The sequence below is a fragment of the Mugil cephalus genome, chromosome 19, assembly GCF_022458985.1.
Source record: "Mugil cephalus isolate CIBA_MC_2020 chromosome 19, CIBA_Mcephalus_1.1, whole genome shotgun sequence".
Taxonomy (NCBI): domain Eukaryota; kingdom Metazoa; phylum Chordata; class Actinopteri; order Mugiliformes; family Mugilidae; genus Mugil; species Mugil cephalus.
In genome coordinates, this window is record NC_061788.1 from 14,179,759 (window position 1) to 14,201,323 (window position 21,565).

At 44.0% G+C, this 21,565-nt stretch overlaps 1 protein-coding gene across 2 annotated transcripts in view; it reads left to right on the top strand.

The window, feature by feature from the left end:
- Nucleotides 1-21,565, top strand: part of trabd2a (TraB domain containing 2A) — a 59,141-nt gene that overhangs the window by 11,006 nt on the left and 26,570 nt on the right. For both annotated transcript variants that reach the window (XM_047568960.1, XM_047568959.1), the window contains 2 exons: nt 20,087-20,233; nt 20,713-20,887. In XM_047568960.1, the coding sequence (XP_047424916.1) occupies nt 20,087-20,233; nt 20,713-20,887 (322 nt within the window). The remainder of the gene's footprint in view (nt 1-20,086; nt 20,234-20,712; nt 20,888-21,565) is intronic.

Genomic DNA, 21,565 nt, shown 5'->3' on the forward strand with positions numbered 1-21,565 from the left:
CAACCAGAGTCTAATGCGGCAGACCAGTATTTCAAAGAACAACCAGATGGATAATAGTTCAGCTATTTTAATCTTGTATGTAATGTGCGTGCTACTTCTGGTGCAGATAACGTGTGCGTTATCTCTCAGGTGGTTCCTCTATTGGCTCTGTTTACCTCTTCTTCTGCAACTGGCATTCTTGGATGTTTTTGTTCCGGGGTCATACGCCAGCGCAGTGGTTGTGGAGCATGCGCATACACGTTGTCCAATTAAAGTCGGATTAAGTCGTATACATGCCAGGAAACTTGATTTCCAATCATATTATCTAGGTGTCTTAGTCGGATAAGAAGAACTCAGATTTTAATTGGAGTAATGTGTTTACATCCGCTTAAGTTACCCAGTTAAAATACAACAATACGACAATAAAAATACAACAATATTTGCTTTTTTTCATGTGCATGTAAACGTACTGAATGTCCAGTCAAACAAGAAGAATGTGGAGACCGCTTTTGTTATTAGTAACATCATTACTGTTACTCCTTAAAAAAAACTACTGAGATTCTGTCCCATTAACCTCAGGGTTTGAGATAACATGTTCAAATCATCAGGTTTAAATTCTGTACAAACAAAGCGGCAATGGCAAGGGATGAAAAACGCAGCCAGCGTGGAAATGCAGAAAACTGCACCACCTGAAACGGACACTTGAGGCCGACTCCAAAGCGAGAGAACTCAGTGATAAAATGCCTGGCATGAAAATATGGTTTTCATCTCTGAAGCTAATTTCAGTAAATCTCATCCGTTTAAATTATATCAACATCTAGCAAAGTTATAGATAATTAATGGTGAGACAGCTTTTAGTGACAGGTTGGACCTCTTTGCCTTAGAATTAGCAGTTACAAGTTGTCAAGATGGTGACAGCTGGAGCCACCGCTTTGTGTATCCATCTTTACGTACAGTCCATTCAAATAAGCTCCGTTTGAGTTGGAAATCTGTTGTTTAACACAAAGCGTCTCTGAGTTTATTACATTTTCTGTTTCTTTGAACGCTGACTTTATTAGAGAGTATTCCTTGTATTTCTAAATATCCCATATGAAGCCACTCATCACCTTTTGTCTGATCATTAGAAAATGATATTCTTTGCTGCTGTCATATCACATGAGAATGATGAAGCAAATTTGATTTTCCGTCCCCGTGCAAGTTCTGCCATTTGCATCGTTTTGTTTTTCAAGCGCACCCGATTGAAAGCAGATCGGATGCTGCTGGACGGTGCCATCAGCGCGCCAAGAAAAAGAGCTTAGATCCCTTAAATTATATACAGTAATACTCTCCTGCAGAGTCGGGTTTGACTTCTGGAGATTGCCGCAGGCTTTTCCTGGTTGTGTAACACAAGCTTCTGCAGCTCAAATAGGGATTTAATAGCTTGTCTCTGTGACTTAACACCGGGTCATGAAAACTTGTGCAGGCTCAGGAGCCTCGTAGTATCAACACCGCTCTGCGCCCGTACACTTCAAAATAATACACATCACAAAGTCTGAGGGCTTTTCAAAAATCCAACATAAACATGCAGGAATACGCACGACACCGACTGTGTAAAACGCTGGCTTAAACACTTTTCTAACCACGTGCAAAAATGTTAATTGTGTTTATGCGAAATTTATTTGACCATGCAACAGCTTGTGCAGACTCCACGCACTAAGTCACAACAAACCATGATTAAAGAGTCTCTTTATCTGTTACTGAATACTTGTTGTGATGATTGATCTGTAGTTTCTAAATTAAAAAGCTTACCGTAAGTGAAATATAATCTTCAGAGACAAATAAAATAGTCTCAGGGGACTCCTGCAGTTTCACATTTTATCATTATTTTAAAGTTGCGCTACATGCCACAGAATATATTTTACTTGTCCCTTGTCAGTATTTCGTTCCATGACACATTTTTTCTTTTACATTACATACTGAAAACGTAAAGACATGTAATTTTCTCCGTGCACCGTAAAACTTGCTTCACTTGGCCGATGGCCCCAACGTAACACTCAAATTAAGCACAGTTCATTCTAATGAATTAATCACAGGCTTGATCTGCTCCCAGGATTAATCCGTAATAACTCAAATGAGACAAGTAAAAATAACTCTGAATGTAATTACAGATGAAATAACAGATATTTCTACCGCCGCTTATTTTAGCAGGCAGTTTTCCATGCAGCGTTCCAGCATCTGATTGTGAAACTGTGCCTCGGATAAACAGCTCGCGGAGAAACACCGAGAATGCATTTGGGATTCCGCTTCCTCGCAGCGTAACGCCGCCCTCATTTAAGTGAGAAAAGCTCAGCATCTACAAATGAACTTAACGCTCCCTAACGGCGGCCTTCCCATAATTAAAGCTAATGTAAGTTATACGTAAGAGCCGTGGGAGTCATTACGATGCTAATTTTAATTTGTTTGGTGACCGTCATTCTCTCTATTGTTGTGCAAGTTAAGATTTTAGCAGCCCCGAATGCGACCGAGGCCCCTGGGGCGTTGTTTTTACTAAGCAGCAGCCAATTAGCATTCAATTAGCATGCAGCTCATGAAAATTAAAGAATGCCATATGATCATTTTGGGGCGATTAGTTGGTGCGTGTTGACAAAAACAAGCGGTTACCTGAAGTGTCAAGACGCAGCAGTGAGACAAAAACAACTGTGGTTCACCGTGAGTTCAGTTTTAACCCACTCTCGAGACGTCTCCTGTTACATCAAAACACAGCAGATTTGATTAAACCTTCATTCAAACGCAGAACACACCTTGTGTGGGGTAACGTGCCTTAACTTGGAGGGCTCGGCTCAGAGTGATGTTGAACTCAGACTTCACTGCTCCTCATAAATTTTACAAAATGTTTTGTTTTTTGTTTTTTTTTTATAGTGGATTATTTTCTTGCAGTAATCTTCAACAATCACAGCCAGCAGTTGAAGTATTTACTTGTTGGCAGATACGTTTGACACTAATTCACTTTGCTGTAATTCCATTGTTGTCGCACAGCCACGAAACCTCCGTACTGTGTGAACTGCTGTAAGTGTTACAGGCCCCTTTAACTAACTAATACTCTGACTTAAATATTGTATTTTCACATGTCAGTGGATGTAACTCTAAGCTGTGGTTTAGATGGGTTACATGGTATTTAAACAGGGTTACGGTGTTTGTCATGGGAATAATAAGACGTGAATAACAATTTATTTAGAGGCAGGCACACATCAGTTTGTCCTATTTAATGTCTTTTTGCTCACTATTGTATTTTTTCTTCACTTGTGCTGCTGTAGCATTTTAATTTCCCCAATGGGGATCAATAAAGTCTTATCTTATCTTATCTTATCTTATCTTATCTTATCTTATCTTATCTTATCTTATCTTATCTTATCTTATCTTATCAGTAGTGAACAGTTAAATGCTTCTGTTGTTTATCAAGCTACAAAATCTAATATTTTAACACCTAAAATTACACAGCTGACATCAGATTATCCGGTCAAGATGCACTTTTAGATACCAGACAGTACCAGTAGCCAAAGTAGAAACTGAAAAATGCGTCTCCTACGAATATATTTTAATTAGCGAATTAAAGAGTATCACAAAACGTTTAAAACTCCAATAAATAAAAGAAGAATCCTTTAAAGGCAGGGTTTCTTAATTTTAAAAGGAGCATTAACCTTTTTTTGCTGTTTGCCTTGACGTCTCATAAATTATGCTACGCTTCCCCGTGTGCTGGTGAGGTCTGCGGCTGGTCTGGATCGTGTCCAGCTACTCCACCACTTGCAGAAATGAGCCAAACCTGGCTGGACATCAGCCGAGCAACACAAGGCCAACGCTGCCCACGAGCTCCAACACACAGGATTAATAGTTTCTGCTTCCTTGCAGAATGTCACCTTGTTGAAATGGTTTTCTGTAACAGCCACTTTATAAATAGGAGTAAACCCAATTTATTGTTTTTAACAGCAGAAATTGAATGATTAATGTGTCTCTTATTCGCTTTGTGGCAACCTCACTTTTGCAGAGAAACCAGATTTAAAGTCTGCAGCATGCGCTGACTTTATTCTCTCTGGCTTAAGTGTGTATAAATATGTGTTAGATTTTACCCAAGAATAACTCTTCAGTGAAGGAGTAAATGTGATTTCACACTGATTATGTACACAAGATAATAATCAAATGGAACCTATTGGAATATGAAGAGATGAACTACGTTCCGGGCCACATAGTTTTGTGAGCTACAACGACCATGAACCACTTGTGTCTTTCTGGCTCCCGTCCACATTTTTGTGGCTTTAGTGGAATTTCGCAGGTGAGCACCACACAGGAGGGTTTGAGAGACTTTTCTGTACACAGATGTTTTGGCCCGACTTCAACTCAGACAGCCAAATGTCTTGAAGCTGTTACATATCTTCACACGTAACAGGAGTCTAGTGAATAGCTGTCTTAAACATCGCCAAGGATTTCTTCCAGCTCGGTGAGGATTTTCAACCTGCGCTGCAAAGTTGTTTGCTGGCGTTCAAGTCGTTGCTCATCTGACCCTTTTTTTTTCACTCTCCAAAGAACTGTGACAGGCTGAGACATCACTAGATGCTTGTAAGATATTTTGCTGGGTCAGTTTCTGCACGTGAGCTAATAATGTAATGGCTTATTAGCCATGTTCCATTCACTTATATCTGCCTTATATCAGACTGCACCACATACTATACGTCCGTTTACGATTGTAACCATGTCGGATTAGATGATGGTGGCCTGACTTGACTTGGCAGAGACAGACAAATACATCATTCACAAAGAGCAATTGCATTGGCATTGAGATGAGGCTCCAAATTGTCAGTTGTTGTGTTTCCATCACCCCTAGAAATGTGCAAAACCTAAACATTGCAATAAAAAGATGGTAATGGAAACATCTACATTTCAAAAACTTATCAAATATCGCTAAAACACTCTCACATACACTTTTATGGAGTGGCGTACTCATCAATATTGGAAGCAATGCGCTTGCTGACCGGAGCCTGAGCTAACGTTGTCGACCCGTTAGAGGCACAAATGTCTCTCGATTATCACCGTCACCTTCGGCGTTAAGCCGTCTGATAAAATCCTCTTTCTTCAGCGACCTTTCCCTTACATGTAGTGAAGCAGTTATCTGTGTTTGTGACTGTGAAGCCGGCCAGGATCGCTTGGTAACATTTATTTTGCGGCCGCTGCAAGAGTCAAGTCTCCGTCAGCACTCCACTCACGTAGGAACGCGTTCTATCCAACATGCCATTATTGAGTTTTCCGACCACTACGTCTTTTTCAGAGCCACCTCATTGCAACTGCAGCATAAGAAACATCTTCTGAAATCCATCTAAAACACCGGTGCGTTGGGGCATTTGACTGCATTTGCAGAAACCCTAAAGAATTCATAGCAAATCAATGCACACACCAGATGAGGCCTCCACGTTGCCTCGTCTAGTCAATCATTCCATCCGTTCATTCGTTTTTTTCTCAAATGGAAGAGAACATAGCTGAACCTTTAGAGTCTAATTGCCACATTTAATATCAGTTCACTTAATTGGGCATTTTAGTGTCACGTGGTTTACATAATTTCCTTGCATGCGTGTAAAGAAAAGTATCCCTAACCCGTCAAGTGAGAAATGTTGCCCTTATTGGCGCTGTTATCTCGTCTTCCATTTAGAAATGACCTGGTGAACCAAACACATGTGACTGATGTTCCTCCGCATCACTTAAGGGGCCGAGGCCAAATCTCCTTTGATTTGTTGCGTGTCATGTAGCGACACGGCCCGGGCTTCACTTTGTTGCTTCGAATCGCCGCCTTCCACCGAAGACATCTTCAAGCCTGTCGCTCGGAGCACGCCCTGAACACCTTGCAGTTGAAGATTCTAGATAAGATCTGCTCTTTGTGTGAAACGCTCCTTTTGATTAATAGCTGCTGCTGTTTGGATGACTGACAGATATTGGTCTGAGCACAACGGGAAATGTGATGGTCTGCTGCTCTGTTTTGAATTCATGGAGGATCGAAAGGGAGAGACGTTGTATAAACCTGTGGTGTGCGGTGCATTTTTGTCTCCGTGTCTGACCATCTCTTCTGAAGGATTTTTTTTTAAAAACTGTATTTTGGGAAAACACACTTTCTCAGTGGACAGAGAAAAAAAGAAAGAAAAAGACAACAGCGCCATAATGACTGGATGTCAATATCTGGATAAAACACTTATTAGGCCCTTCATAATTTGATTGTAGAAGTAAGAAAACAAAACAAGGAAACTGTGCAAAGAAAATCTGATGAAGCTGGAATTTGTGTGTGCTCGGCTTAGATCTGAGGCGCGCACACAAACAAGACCACGCAGATAAGTGTGTGGAAACTGCTGCACGCACACGTGCTTTTACAGGCATTAGTGCGAGCGTGCTCACACGTCGGAGAGCCACGTTCAATAAACACGCGTATCGGATTCCTCCCGCCACCCAGAGACACTCCCGCTCTGTGGATGAAGGATTTCAGGGTTGTTCCCACTAAAACGCTGTTTGTGTTTCCTTGTGTTGTGTTTTCGTGTGTGTTTGTGCTGGTGGCAGCTGAGATCTTGAAGCTTGCGAGAGCTCAACAGAAACACCAGTGTTCGGCCTCGCAGCTCGGCCTGTGTTACTCTGGTAGCTTTGGGCCCGCTGGATATTCTGGATGTGGTATGTTCGACTGAATTTTGTTGTTTTATTTCCTTCCCCAAACCTACAGCTATGCAGTTAATATAGGGTCAAAGTGATCTGTAGGTTTAATTTACAAAAGGAACCTTCTGAGCACCTGAAAACACTCGCCCATTTTCACAGGATCAAAAGTGATTGGACAAATGAACATGATCATAGATGAAATGTACATTTTAAATATCTGCCAAGGACGCTGCAGCCTAAGAATCACATGATGCAACAGTTTTCTTAATACGCATGTCATTACTTGCTTTTTACCTGCTTAATTGATGAAGAAAGATTGACGAAGAAATAATAAATGAAACAGCTTTTCAGTCAAATGCTGCATACATTCAAGTCTCTGAATATGGGAGACTTTGTACAGAATGTCTGCACGGCCAGATGACTTGAAGAGCTGCCGAGCGCCCAACTGTGTGAACGCAGTATACATATAAAAACCTATTTATTTAAAACCCGTCAAATCCCCAAGCTCCGAGCTAAAATTGGATTCAAACCTCCGTCTTTCCCTGTATCTCTTTGTGCGTCTTCCATTCGCGGTTCCCCTTCCCGCAGCACTTCTAAAATTGCTCCATGCCTTTTTTTATTTTTTTTATTTTCCTGTATCTTGTGTCATTTGTGTAACTTTTCACGGTTGTTATTTTGATCGTAACCCAACGTGACAGGATCGTGTTTATGCCTGCGCCGTCCGCAGAGAGCGCAAAGGGACGCTTCCCTGACAGATGAGCTCCCAACGCGCTGAGGGTGTTTGGATGCCGTTTATAAGCCTGTGGTCGCGAGGCTGTGTGCCGCGGAAGGCGTCCGCACAGCGACCGTCGCTTTGTCTGTTTTCCGTCTCTTCACCTCTTCATCCTCTTTGGATTTTTTTAATCCTCACAAGCAGGATTCTTTAGTTCTTCCCAACCATTCGTCTGCCCCAAAACATTTTTCACCCTCTGTTTATCTCCTACGGTCCTGTTGTCTCCTTCAATGATCAGTCTGTCGGCGCTATGTACAGACACACTGTATTTCTCTGATGGTTTGGATGGATGGTCCCACTTTCCATTACACAGGCTCGTTCTGCATTCGCGTGTGATGTGTACTGTTTGTGCCGGCGATGGCGTTAAAGGTCGACCGTGACCGTGGAGCTCTTTGAATCTGTGTTTTTGTTTGGAACAAGGGAATTGATGCAAGATGACCAAATGTGTTTACGTGCATATTAATATGAACGCACATGTCTGTGTGCTCTGCGTGCTAGTGTGTGTGTGTGTGCGTGTGTGCGCGCATGGCCTTTTCATTTTGGTTTGTCAGCGGTTCCTCGGTTCTGAACCCGGGCCAGTGGTTTAAGGGAATTGCAGATACTCATAAACATCGCTGTGTGGGTTTTTGATCCCAGCTGTGTCTTCCTATCTGATTTCTGCAGAGTCAAAAGTTGGCGATTTATTTCCGGATCTGCTGCTGCTGCTGCTGCTGCTGCTGCTTTGTCGTCCAATGCTGAAAAAACAAGCTGCCTTGACAAAATTGTACCAATCACCCTGTGCAGTCGGAAAAGCTGTGCTTCTCGCAATTACACAGTCTTATAAGGATTTGAAGTGGTGATTTGTGTAGTTCCTTAGATTAAAAAAACAACAGTAATGAAAAAAAAATGTTGTTAATTGAAGCCTGGGAAGACATGAAAGGTTTCTATAAAGTGAAACTAGCGGGTTTTAATTTGACCCAATTCACTCCAGTGAGTTCAGGTTGCTTCCATGTGGTTGCAGGTGTAGTGTGCCAAGACGCAATTTGCGTGAATTGTTTGTGTTGATTGCATTTTCTGTTGGTTTGGTACAAATGGTATCTAGGGGATAGTAAATTTTACTGTCATGGTTACAGAGAATACTTAATTTGTGTTTACAGTGTAATGCAGCTTCTTTAACGCGCCAAAGAAGGCGAGTCCTCAATTTTTTTCTACCAACATCCAGTGAAATATGTCCCATATTCTTAAGAAGAAGTTTCTCAGTCACTAAAAGAACACTTTTAATGGCATTTGTCAAGATTATAGATGTAAAATTGGGTGCAGAAAACGGGACATTTCATACGAGAAATCCTGTCATCCTGCATTGTTATTGGCCTTGGAGACCAAGTCTGCCTCATTACAGTGTGTCATTACTATAAATATACTGGTGCTGTGTTTTGCAAATGAGAAGCTTGAGCCACCTTAGCAATTCTGCCCATCGCTGGTCCAGTGAGTCCACTGACGCCTCGCAGTACGAATGGGTTCGAATCCATTGGTCGACTGGGGCCTTTTTTGCACGTTCTCCCTTTCCCTGTGTCTGCTCGGGTTCTCCCCAAGTACTCCGACTTCCTCCCACTGTCCAAAGACATGCACGTTAGGTTCATTGGTGATTCTAAATTCTCTCTGTGCTAGCGCTGCGATAGACCAGGGTGTCCAGGGTTTACCCCGCAACCCTTGTCCAATGACTGTTGAGATAGGAATGATTTGTCCACTGAGCCCACTTTTCCTCAAAATAGCATCCTAAGTGAATAATACAGAATTTCTTTAATTTGTGCCCTCTAGTGGAATCTTCTAGTAATACACATTCTACACAGTGCAATTCATGATGGTACCATCTGTCTACGCAAAGGAGTGGTTCAAAAACATGTGTGTCTCTGTCCTTAAAGCCTGAAGAGGTAGAAAAGCCTCCTGTCAGCCCCCAAAAAGACGTGTGTGTTTGCTCTCCATCCTGTTTTGAGATATAGAGCCTGTCAGAGAAGCTGAAGTGATAAGTAGCTGATTAAGTTTTATTGCACGATAATTACGGTTGAGGGTGTGAACCTATCTTTTTGTGCAGCTTTAGAAGTGTGCGTCGCACAAAAGAAAATAAACCGGATAGAAATGGATGCGTCAGCAAAGCGAGAGGACAGATTAACGGCTTTGTAACAGTTTTCAGATGATGATGCCTCCACGGAGCCGTCGTGGGTACGTGGCGAATTTTTCCCCCGCGCACACGCGCAAAGTCCTCATCTCACGCGCGCCTCTTTCTTTGTTTGCGCGTTAATGCACACACACAATGCGAATTCTCATATGGTCAGTGTGTGTCCACACTAAGTGCTCGCAGCTGCGGCAGTCTGCATCTTGGCACGAAGCGGCTCGGCAGTGTTGTTCTTGACTCACGGCGTCGACTCAACGACTGTCCGTCTCTCGGTCAACAGACAATCGCGGAGATTGATGGCTGTTTTCCTTCGCGACCCGCTGTGTTTTTAAGATCCCTGTGTTGTTTCTGAGCCGGGCTGATGGACCGAGCGGCCGGCCGGCTCACCCGTTTGCCTGCGTGTGGGGTAAAAGATAAGGAAGAAAGACAGGAGGAGTGACAGACAGAAAGACGGGGGTAAATTCAAAACACTGGATGTCTGCGGTTGCCAGCTCTCACAAACTCCCAAACTGTGCGTTGAAAAGTGTGTGATTACAAATAATGATGACAAGATAATACCCTGGACTGATAGAAGTGTGAGAAATAGAAGGAAGCTTGAATCCAATCGTTGACTGTACTAAACCCACCAATCTTACAGGTTCTTTATCACTTGTTTAGTCTGTATTTTTATACACCAGTCGGGCATGACAGAGGAAGTAAATAATCATAATGTGACAATGGAGTGTTCTGCTGAGGTGTTACTTGAATGTGTGCCACCCACCTAGACCAGACCGAGGTACCCCCACCCCGCAGCGATGACACATTCCTTGATGGCAGCAGCCATCCCCAGCAGGATGCAGCCTCACACAGACGCACAACAGTTTAGAAACAACTCAAAAAACATGAAACACTGGAACAACCCTGATCCACAGAGGCCCCTCCCTTCAACCCGTACGACCCAAAGGCCCCTCTAAAAACATTCTGCAACACAAGACCCTACACAATGTTAGGAAGGTGGTCATAATGTTATGCCTGCTCGCTGTATTTCAGCTATCACACTCGATAACGTTCTGTTAAGTGGCTAATCGCTGCCTGTGAATGACTCCCTGTGATAGGAGGTTTCCTCGTGATAAATGTGTGCAGATGTTGTTTTTTTTTTTATCAGCTAAGAGCGTGTTGGTGGGGACTTTGTGTGCTGCTTGTTCAGGGCGTAGCGAAGCAGGATAGGAGTGGGGGGTTTGAGAAGTTGACATTTCAATCACCGCAATCCCCAATACGCGCTCGCGCACACACCCACACACGAACCTCCAGCCATTTGGTTTGAGGCTGATTCCCTGTGACAGCCTAAATATTTGGCCGCGTCCGGGCACCAAGGTAAATGCACCCTGCAAGAATGTTTTTACAGGGCAAGAGAGATTGAAAGAGGGAGAGAGAGAGAGAGAGAGAGGGAGAAGGGGAGGGGAGGGAGCGAGGTAGGTTTTGGATGGAGATAAAGAAACACAGAGTACACAGAGAAAGGGGAGTTTCATATAAATGTGGGCTGCATGCTGGCAGCCCGTGTCCCACAAGGCTGCGGGATCCACGGGGAGCAAGCGTTGGTTTTCACTGTGATTGAAGGGGGTTAATGGAAGACGTTAACCCACCTGAAAACGACTGAATGTGAATCAGAAATAAATCTGATTGAGTTCTTTAGTGATTAGACATAAAACACTAGACGCAAGTAAATGTGACTTGAAGATAACTACGTAGAAGAGAAGGCAAAATGAACCAAAATAACTGTCTGACACATTGATGGATGTGGGTCGTCTGAGGGTGTCCTGTGGCGCCTTGCAACAAGATGTAGTTTGAGTCCTATGGGTTGAGGTTCCTCTGTAGATCATTCCACAGATACTTGATCAGTTTGGGATCTAGTGCCTTTGGAGGCCAGGTCAACAACTTCTGCTATTCTTCATGTTTTTTTTGTTTTTTTTTAGTTGTTCCTAAAGCATTTTTGTGTTTGTGTCAGGCTGCATCCTGCTGGGGATGGCTGCTGCCATCAAGGAGTGTCATTGTTATGGGGTGGTGGTGCCTGGTCCGGTCTAGGTGGGTCCTACATGTCTAAGTAACGTCCAGACGAATGCCAGGTCCAAGAGTTTCCCAGCAGAACTTTGTATTGTCACAAGATGGTCAATGTGATTCACCTCTTCTGTCAATGGTCATAATGCTATGGCTGATTGGTGTACGTGAAGTGTTGATACTTCATGTGTCGATGCAGTGTATTTCATATTTGATAGATTAAAGGATTCATTCAAGAATCAGAAGAATAATCCAGCTGTGGCCGCGAATAAATTTAAAGTTATTCCATTTTTGGAACGAACAATGCTCGAACGTATTCGTTTCCAGCGAAAAAACGAAAAAACAAATTTTGAAGAAAAGAAGTGGAAGCACTGCGAGGACGTGGACCTCAGGTTTCTGTCTGTAGGCTGTTGCCCGTGTCACCGCTCATTCATTCAGCTGCTCGGGATCAAGAGGAATGGGATGTATCAGTTCTAACAGGAAGATGGATTTTCCTTTCAAAAGGGAGTTTTGCTTGTGTGGCTTGGCGTCTTCTTCTTTTGTTCCCTCCCTCCTCGTTCTCTTCTGTGCGGGAAATCTTATCCCCATATTTCCTTCCTCTTACATCGGAAAATTAATAAACCTATCTTCAAAGGTGGACCCTGAGCTCCGTGGAGGTTGCGGTAATCCTCCGTGATGAAGCATCTGAGTGCACACACACGCTCGCATGTACATGGACATACATGTACATACAAACACACAAAGAGAAGGGCTAATCTCGTACAGGTGTACACACACTTACATGCACGGAAACACACACCCAGCGCAGCGAGGAGGTCATTAGTGACCCGAGGAATGCAGGGGTCAAATCTTAAAAGACCTGGCTGATAGAGGGGATGTATAGGATCAAAGGAGAGAGAGGGAGAAAGGGAGGGAGAGATGGATGGAAACGGAGGGAGGGAGGGAATATACAGGATCAAAGGGGGGAGAGGAAGGGAGGGATGAAATGATGGGAGGATGAATGCGCGAGGGAGAGCGGAGGTGTAGGCAAAGGGGGGAGGAAAATGTGCTCAGGGGGGAGTAGAGGGAAGGAAAAGGGGAGACGGGGGAGGAAAAAAGACGTAGACGGGGAAGGGTGAAGAAGGAATACAGATAACTCAAACTGACAGGTGTGTGTATCTGTGTTTAAATGGAAGGTTTTCAGCCTGAAAGTGAAAGCTTGTGCAGTGGTGAAAGATTTATGTGCAGTGTGTGTGTGTGTGTGTGTGTGTGTGTGTGTGTGTGTGTGTGTGTGGAGTGTCGGTGAATACCTGCTGAATAAAACAGAGACTGTTGCAGCCGCAATACCCATTAGCTACTGAAGCCGCAGCCATTTCTTTACAACTGCGAGGGAAAAAAAACAAACATTTCAGCCTCAGAATGTTAACCGTTTTCCACCGCCGCGCTCCGACGCATGGAAACGGATCCCGTGTGAATCCTGCAGGCATGCGACTGCTGCAAGAACGACGGACCGTTCCTTTTCGTGGTGTCGGGGGAATAATCCGAGAGAGAAATCGCTTTGAAATTTGAAATATTCACCACCTGTGGGCGTCCTGGAATCAGAAAGGTTTCAGTCAGTTCCCGCGACGATCCAGGGTCATAAAGAAAAATGTAAACTCTGCTTCTTCATTTCTACACACGTTCACGTCAGTTTAAAGCAGAGGTCTTCAGTGTTTTTCAGGCCAAGGACCCCCAAACTGATTAAGTAGGAGGGATGAAGTAGGGACCCCCTACCTACTATATGTGTTCTGTATTAAACTCACGTTTAACTAGTGGTATTTATACATATTACACCGTTAGCTAGATTTCACCTGGGGACTGAAAAGGCTCTCGGCCAATTGCAGGGAACCCGACAGAGTGAGTGTGTAATATGCGGCCTCATGATTGGCTCAAGCAGCGGTCGGGGCGGAGCCTACTGTGTACAGGAGGCTCAGATTGACAGGTCTTTGCTAGTGCTGGCGCTCTGTGTAAACTGGTGCGATGCAAGTTCTGACAGAAAGATAACGTCTTCTGCCTCCATTTATCTCTTTACTAAAATATGTTGGATTGGATTCATGGTAATGTGCATTTAAAGAAATGTAAATTTTCTGGGGGGAAATTGTGGGACAAACTTTTAAAAATATATAAAAAAATGTCTAATCAACCAAAGATTTCGCTACCCCCGCTCTCGCAGTGCCTCCGCCTCCCCCATGTTGAAGACCTATGGGTTTTAAAACTTGGCTGAACATAATACTTCTCCTTTGCCATCTCCATGTAGCACAAATGACGCAATTAATGTTCATTGGGTCCGACCTAAAGATAAAATGGAAGTAAATCTCCATGCTGAGCGCCATAAAAGGGAGAAGAAGATCATGATGATGATTAAGGAGAAGATAAGAGTGGAGGAGAGGTAGGAAAAAAGAAGCAGAACAGTAGGCGAAGGGGAGATGAAGGGGTAGGTGGAGGAAAAGAAGAAGGAGGAGGTTTAGAAGATGGAAGGAGGGTAAGGGCCACCTGTTCAGGCTTTGCATTAAGATCCGATCTATCCGATCGCAAGTGACCAGCTTCAGGTACATGTGTTCAGACATGTCATTAACATGCGTCTCCAGATCCAATCTCAGTTTTGTGCTCTGTATGTAAATAAACTCATCATCTGGACACCATCATCTGGTGCAAAGTAGAGTACAACAACAGCTGCTGTCTCTAACTGATCTCTACTGCTCCTCCAGAGCCAAGAACAACGCTCTTTTATGTGTGCGCGTTATGACCTTGGCTTCACACGTTAACTTATTATTTATTGATCTCCACCCTGACATTAGTTAGACCTGCACTTAACTCAGAAACAAAGGAATGTGGTCATGCATACATGCAGGGGAGAAAATCGAATAACTCACGGGAACATGTCCTCCTCCTCCACACTAGGGGGCGATATTTGTCTTTTCAGTGGGTTAACAACCTGAGGGATATCGCACATCTTATCTGCAGTATAAGAAGCGCACACATTACGTACGAGATTAAAAAAGATGAACTATTATCCATCTGGTTGTTGTTTGAAAAATGGGTCTGCTGCATGAACAACTCTGCTGTTTATTATATGATGTAATAAGTCAACCGGAATGGGAGCCGTGTTTACCCACTGAAAACACACATATCGCCACCTAGTGGAGGAGGAGGAGTTATTAGATTTTCTCCGTTGCATGTAAACTGGGACAAGGACCGCATTCAAAAAGTCAAATTTCGAGCATAGCTTAATTAAGCTGTACATATAAATCCAGTGACTGCGAGTGAAGCAATGATGGCGCTCTTAAAAAACCTCTGTAGAAATTGCTGCTGATATTTGTTGACATGTCAAATGTCCTTAGTCTTTGTTGTGACTCTGAGTGTAGTGAGACCATGTGAGATTCTCACTGATTTTGATGTTTTTTCACTGAACGCACATGAATAAAACTTGACTCTTGTTACAAGAAGGAGAAGAAGATAAAATGCTAAATAGTACCTAAGGTAGAGCTACTTCTTGGGCCAACTAGAGGTTAGTCATTTGCATCATTAGCCCATTTTGGCTCTCATGTCGTACTTTTTTTCCCCCTCTGACATGTCTTGAAAAGCAAAATTAACCTTGAACTAATTTCAGAATGAGCTTCACATCTGCTGTTTAGTCAGTTTATGAAACCTTTCCACATCGTGTCACTAAAGGAGAAGTTGCTTCCTACCGTTCAAAGGGAACAATGCAATCAAACTACCAGGTGTTGATGTGTAAATGTTGGACTGCCTGACTACTCTCAGTCACCGCTCTGTAAAATCCTGGCAGTGCCTCCGTCTTCCTGACCGGTCTTGTTTTAGGGCTGACTGCTCTGACTAACATTTCACCGATAGCATCGCACATGAGAAATTCAGAATCCCTATCTCTGTTTTTTTTTTTTTTTTTTCTTCCTGTCTGCCTTCATCTCTGTCTGCTCTTTCCTCCTCTGAGGTTTCTTTGATAACATCGGTGCAGGGAGCTCTATCTCTCCTTTTCTTTCTGTCCTCCTCTCTCCCACTGCTGAGCCCCCCCTTTTTTTTTACTGATTTCTGGTAGGGATCATACTTTACTGTCTTCTCTGTGTCACTCTGAATGATATATATATATATATATATATATATATATAAATGTAAAAGAAAGAGACAGAGCTGTTTTACTCTGATAACATCACAGAGGCTGGAGGAAACAGAGGAGCTGTTGGAAGTCCTCATTTGTACTTGGGAGATAGCCAAGACTCAGAACTGGCTGCAAGTGCTTTGTGTGCTCGAGTGTGTGTTTATGCATGTGTGCATATCCGTCGGAGCGCGCGGTTTGCCGACAGCATGGATGGACTCCTTCTAAAACTTGCGACGACAAGCACAGTCGGTCAGAAAACAAGTGAAACGCGCGCGCGCGCGCACGCACAAAGATAGGTGCGTGCGGGAGCACACATGCTCCTCTTTAGTGTCTCATTAAAACTGAATTGGAAATTAAGTTACTGAAACACTCTCCAGGTCCAGTGCCAGCGTTTACAATCAGAGTTACTTCGATTAGCCGGGGGCTTTACCATAAAAGGAGCGCAGCTTTGTGTTTACATGTTGTTCGCATTACACCAAATCCATGCTGTGGCGGCCCCGCGCGAACAGTTTACATACGCTGTGTATACAGACAAAATGTGTTGCTGACATTGTTGCTGGGACCAAATACCTCCAGGTATCTTATCAGTACTTATAACCACTTATGGTTATGGTGATTATGAAGGCAGAGCTTGAAATACAAACATAAGGCATAACATTATGACCACCTTTCCAATATTGCGTAGGTCTCCAAAACAGTTGTGACTCATCAGAGAATGGACATGGGCCTTCTGAGGGTGTCCTGTGGTGTCTGGGAACAGATTTTTGTTAGTGGGGTCCTATGGTTTGAGGGGAGGTGCTTCTATTCATCATCCCACAGACACTTGATCAGTTTGGGATCTAGTGTATTTGGAGGCCAGGTCAACTCCCTCTACTGTTTTTCATGTTTGTTTTTTTTGTTTGTTTTTTTGTCACAATATGGTCAATGCTACTTCTCCTGTCAGTGGTCATAATGTTATGCCTGATCAGTGCATGCTGAACACGAAGCAGCTCGGATTTTCATCTCTGCTGGCCATCTGTTTCTAGGCCACACTGGATTTCTACACCAGGACATCACATTAATTGTGATGAGCTCAGTTATGGAGTCTTCACAAGATGACAAATCCACTGGTGTCTCATCTGATTTGTTGTCATAGTAACAGATCTTTTCCACCATTGATTCAGACTGATATGTGTGAAGTGTACTGTCCATGAGCTGTGCATACCAATCTGATATTGGGCCTTTGCTGAGGGTCAGTTTTTGCAGCGGGTCCTTTTCCGTCTGCATTTTTCAGATCCTGGCCGGACGATCACGTTGACCCTGTGGCAGAGCACATCGGCTCACTCAGACTGAACCAGAAGTGGTTGCGAAAAAAGCAAGCGAGCAAAATCAATAGGGCGCCAACACACAAACATCTCTGCTGCTCTCATCAAAACCTCCCAATACACAAGTATTTTCTCAACGTCATGGTTATTTGGAACGGAGAAGAACAAGCGAACATGTGATTTCAGAGAGGCATCTACATGCCCCGCTCTGTTCTGAAAAACTAATCAAAACTACTGGAATGAAAAAACATTTCCTCTAACACTGGGACAGATCATATGAGCTACTTGGCTGCAGTCTTTGCGGCGTGTTCAGATACAAACTATTTCGCTATTATATCTTTTTGCAACACCACATGCCCTTAAAGAATTATCTTTTAGCTTTTAGCTTATTTTTCCTTTTTTGCGAATCCTAAAGTCACTTAACAGTTGTTGTTTTTTTTAATGTTTTTTTTTTATGTTTTTTTTTTTCAACTGAGCCGCCGAACACTTCAAATCTCCACATGTGGGAATCTGACTGTGATGATGTTTGCTCTAGATGAGCACACACACCCCACTCCATCTCAACAAGAGGGGACATTTCCATGACAAAGGACAATTATTGACTTTCATTGGCTCCGCTTGCTTTGATATCAGCAAGGGGTGTGTCAGTGTGTCTGTGTGTGTGTGTGTGTGTGTGTGCAGGAGGGGGCGGGCTAGGGGACAGCAGTGAAGGAGAAGAAGAAACAGGGGGAACCTGATGAAAGGAGCCGAGTGGGAAAATGTACCCACTGACCCACAGTGCACTAACAGAAGAGGAGGATCACAGCAGAATAGAAAGAAATCATTTACTGAGGTTTTCTTTTTATCCAGCCCTCTCGTCCGCTTCTTTTTTTCCTGTGTCCTTCTACACTTTCTTGTTAGTGTTTCCTTCCTGTCTATCTTTTTTTTTTTTAAATCAGCCAATATATATATATATATATATTGCTGATCCTTCCCGTCACCCCCACCTCCTCCTCGCCCTCCTCCTCTCCCTCCTCCTCCTCCTCCTCCTCCTCCTCCTCCTCCCTTCACTACCATAATTTAAGGGGCTGAAAGGCATGGCGAGCAGAGAAAGAGGAGAGCTGAGAAAAAGGGGAGACCCTGCAGATGAGGGCTTTTCCCTCACGGACGTGGCACAGATGTGAGGGTGTTTTTGTGAAATGAGTCGGGGAGGGGCGGCGATAGGCTAATTTGCGTGGCATAAAGACGGGGCCCTTTTCATATGCAGAGCGCCACTTTGATGCGCGGCCGATGAAAGCTGGAAGGGAGCGCGGAGGAGAGGAGAAGAGAGGGTGACGGAGAGGTTCTTTGTCCCCTGACAAGAAGGCATCTGCTCCGCGCTGCCCTCCTCTCCTCCTGCTGTACCGAGGCTCCCACAATGCGACAGCCGAGAGGGAAAAGTGTCATCAGAGCACCTTAGAAAGCTGAACGGCCCCGCTTAGGTTGGCCCGGTTTGTGTACCAGCATGCATATCAATACACTTGACACAAGATCTGAGGCGCACACAGATGAATACATACACAGAGAGTATGCAGACATACTATGGACACATTTGCATCCTTCCACAGCTGACAAAACACATCTTCACTTTGACTGAGCGTTCCCTTTGAGAAACAAATAAACCATACAAACTTTCCCCTTTCATGGCAATCAAGATCAATGGCCGACGGGGTGAAAGGTGTGCCTGTGTGCCGGGGAGATCAGAGGGAGGCCGTGCACCCAAGTGAGTGGCGGCGCTTTTCTGCACCCGCGTCTGTGTCAGTTTTGTTGTGTTCAAACTGTACGGCCTTCAGAGCGGGTGTGCGTCTGCGCGCGTGCGCGCACATGTGTGTCCTCGCGGCGCAGATCACAGGCGGCTGGCTCACCAGGGCTCCTTCGCCGAACGCTGGCCGATTTCACGCTCGCACAATAGATGAGTATCTGGAGCAAAGCTCGGAGGGGTTCTTGGCAGGAGAAGCTCAAACGGCCTCCTGAATTCAGCAAAACATTACCGCACTTTGCTACCTGTTTGCGGTTTAAATAATGCATGTGTCTGTGTTGCTCAAGAATAAATTTTATGCCCAATCTGACGTATATATTTGTTTGTCTGCTGCTTGTTTCTGTATGCCAGTTCTAAACGGGAGCGTACATATTTTGCCCGAGTCCTATGTTCCCCGGGTCCCTAACCCTAAACCTAACCCTAACCCTTTTTTAAAAAATAGGTCCTATGTTCCCCGGGTCCCTAACCCTAACCATTTTTTAAAAAATGGGTCCTATTTCCCTGGTCACATACAAAGCGGGGAACATAGGGATGATCCCGTTCTAAACTACCTCAGCTACTGGACGGATAAAAGGCTGTACGCACGTTCACGGTTACAAGAAGATTATTCATTGATAGATTTAAAGTGACCCAAGGTTGGCCTGTTTCAGACGGGCCTTGCCACGCCAAACCCTGATGACGGTTCATTTCCACAGGAGCCTCTCAGCAGGTGATAGCGAAGCTAAGCCAGTTGTGGTCCTAGGTCGACCACAGGCAGTCGGCCCATGCTCTCGTAGCCTCAGTGGCTGAACTCCGCTGAAGACTAGAGAGAAAAATGTTTAGTCGTCGGTGCTTTTGTAGCTTCCACATGAATGTGTGTGGTTTGGACCTCGGTTTCTCTGAAGACATCAGTCTTACTTTGCTGTTTAGTGGTCGTCCTCTGTCGTATCATAACTGGGTTAAGTTAGCGTTGCTACGCTAAGAGGTTTCCACTGGCATTTCCACTGGCTGGATCATTGCATTTCTAAACCTTCCTCAGGAATGGAAATTTATTAAGATGAGCCATTCGTCTTTGAGTAGTCGGAAACATTTCTTTTCTATAAATTAAACATTAAAACGAATGGCTAAACGATTCACTCACACTGTTTCTGTCTTGGTTGTCGGCGGTGACAAATGTAGAACTGAAAGTATAATCGTGTTGAACATTTGCTCGGTTTGCTTTTTACAACTGCGGCGTTCTGGAGCTCAGAGAGTCACTCAGGTTACAAATCAATAACTGGTTGTCTTCGCCTCACTCTAGGTGATCTTTGCCCTGAACCAGACGTTATTGCAGCAGGAGTCTCTGAGAGCAGGAAGCCTCCAGGTCCCGTACACCACAGAAGACCTCATCAGGCACTACAACTGTGGAGATCTCAACTCCATCATCTTCAATCATGACACCTCACAGGTATATATATATTTTTTTTATCATGTTTCCTTATGTGATTTATCTGATTGCGTATTTTCTTGTCTTAGTAGCACGGAGCAGTTACGTACTACTACTACTTTCATTCTCACTTAATAAGCTCCGAGTCATTTTGACCCCTTGACCTTATGTTTGTCACACTGACATGACCCTTGACCTTTTGCTTTCACCCCTAACCTTCTAAACGACCTCACCCTCCTCTTCACCCCCCTCCTCGCAATGTCTCAAGTCAGTTCTTCTGTTCTTCATCATCTTTTCCATGTCTTTCTCCTGGCAGTCCCCGCAGATCTCTTCATTCCAGATAGTTTTCATACAGTCGCTCTTCTGCCATTTCGGTGGCTAGGAGTGTGGCAATCTAAAAAACTGTCCATCTTTAGAGCCACAGCGTATTTATTTGTGTCCTCTCTTCTTTTTTTTCCACCTTCTTCGGCCGACCGAACCGCTCCCCCTCCAACTTATAGGTCCCTAACTTCAATAATGTGACACTGCCACCCAGTGAGCAGGTCACCGCCCAGGAAATAGACAGCTACTTCCGACAGGAACTCATCTACAAGAGGAATGAGAGGATGGGCAAGAGGGTCAAGGCACTGCTGGAGGAACACCCTGACAAGAGCTTCTTCTTTGCCTTTGGAGCAGGTTGGTGTGCTTAATATACCGCATGATAACGCAAGGGATTAAAAAAAAGGATGTAATTAGAGAAAATCAGGCAGGATTCTCATGCTCGTTTGGTATCCTGCTATGTTGTTTTTTTCGTGAAACTCGTGCCAATATTTTGGTTCATTGTCGCAGTCAATCATGCTCTGCTGCCGTAGCAGGTCAAAAGTTTGCTCACATTTCCACTCATTGTAATGTTTCCTTAACCCTGAAGCATCCGAAGCTTCCATAAAATGTCAGACAAAAGATAACTTGTAGGGCTTTACCAGTCTCTGCTTGCACGTCCATTCACGGAGGCACTCAGTAAGATTACTTTTATCCTCTCTACTAAATGTCTTAAAGTCCTGTCTTTGTTAGAAGAGCCCCTCTGGAAAGGAGATAGAAGACATCTTAACCGGAGCAGCTTAACAAACTCATGCGCCGTATGAGAAAACAAAGACAACAGAGGGAAGGGAACAGTGCACCTTGCTGTTTTGCCTCCTTTTACTCAAGCTGAAAGGTAGTACGGATCCTTTCAGATGTAGAAACACAAAGGTGCATGCACATAAAAATACATTCATATAGTTTCTTTCCAAACCAATATTTTAGGATTAAATGCATTGAATTTAGACAACCTGCAACGTTGATCACGGGCTTAAGCTAAACACTGTGATCTGCAGC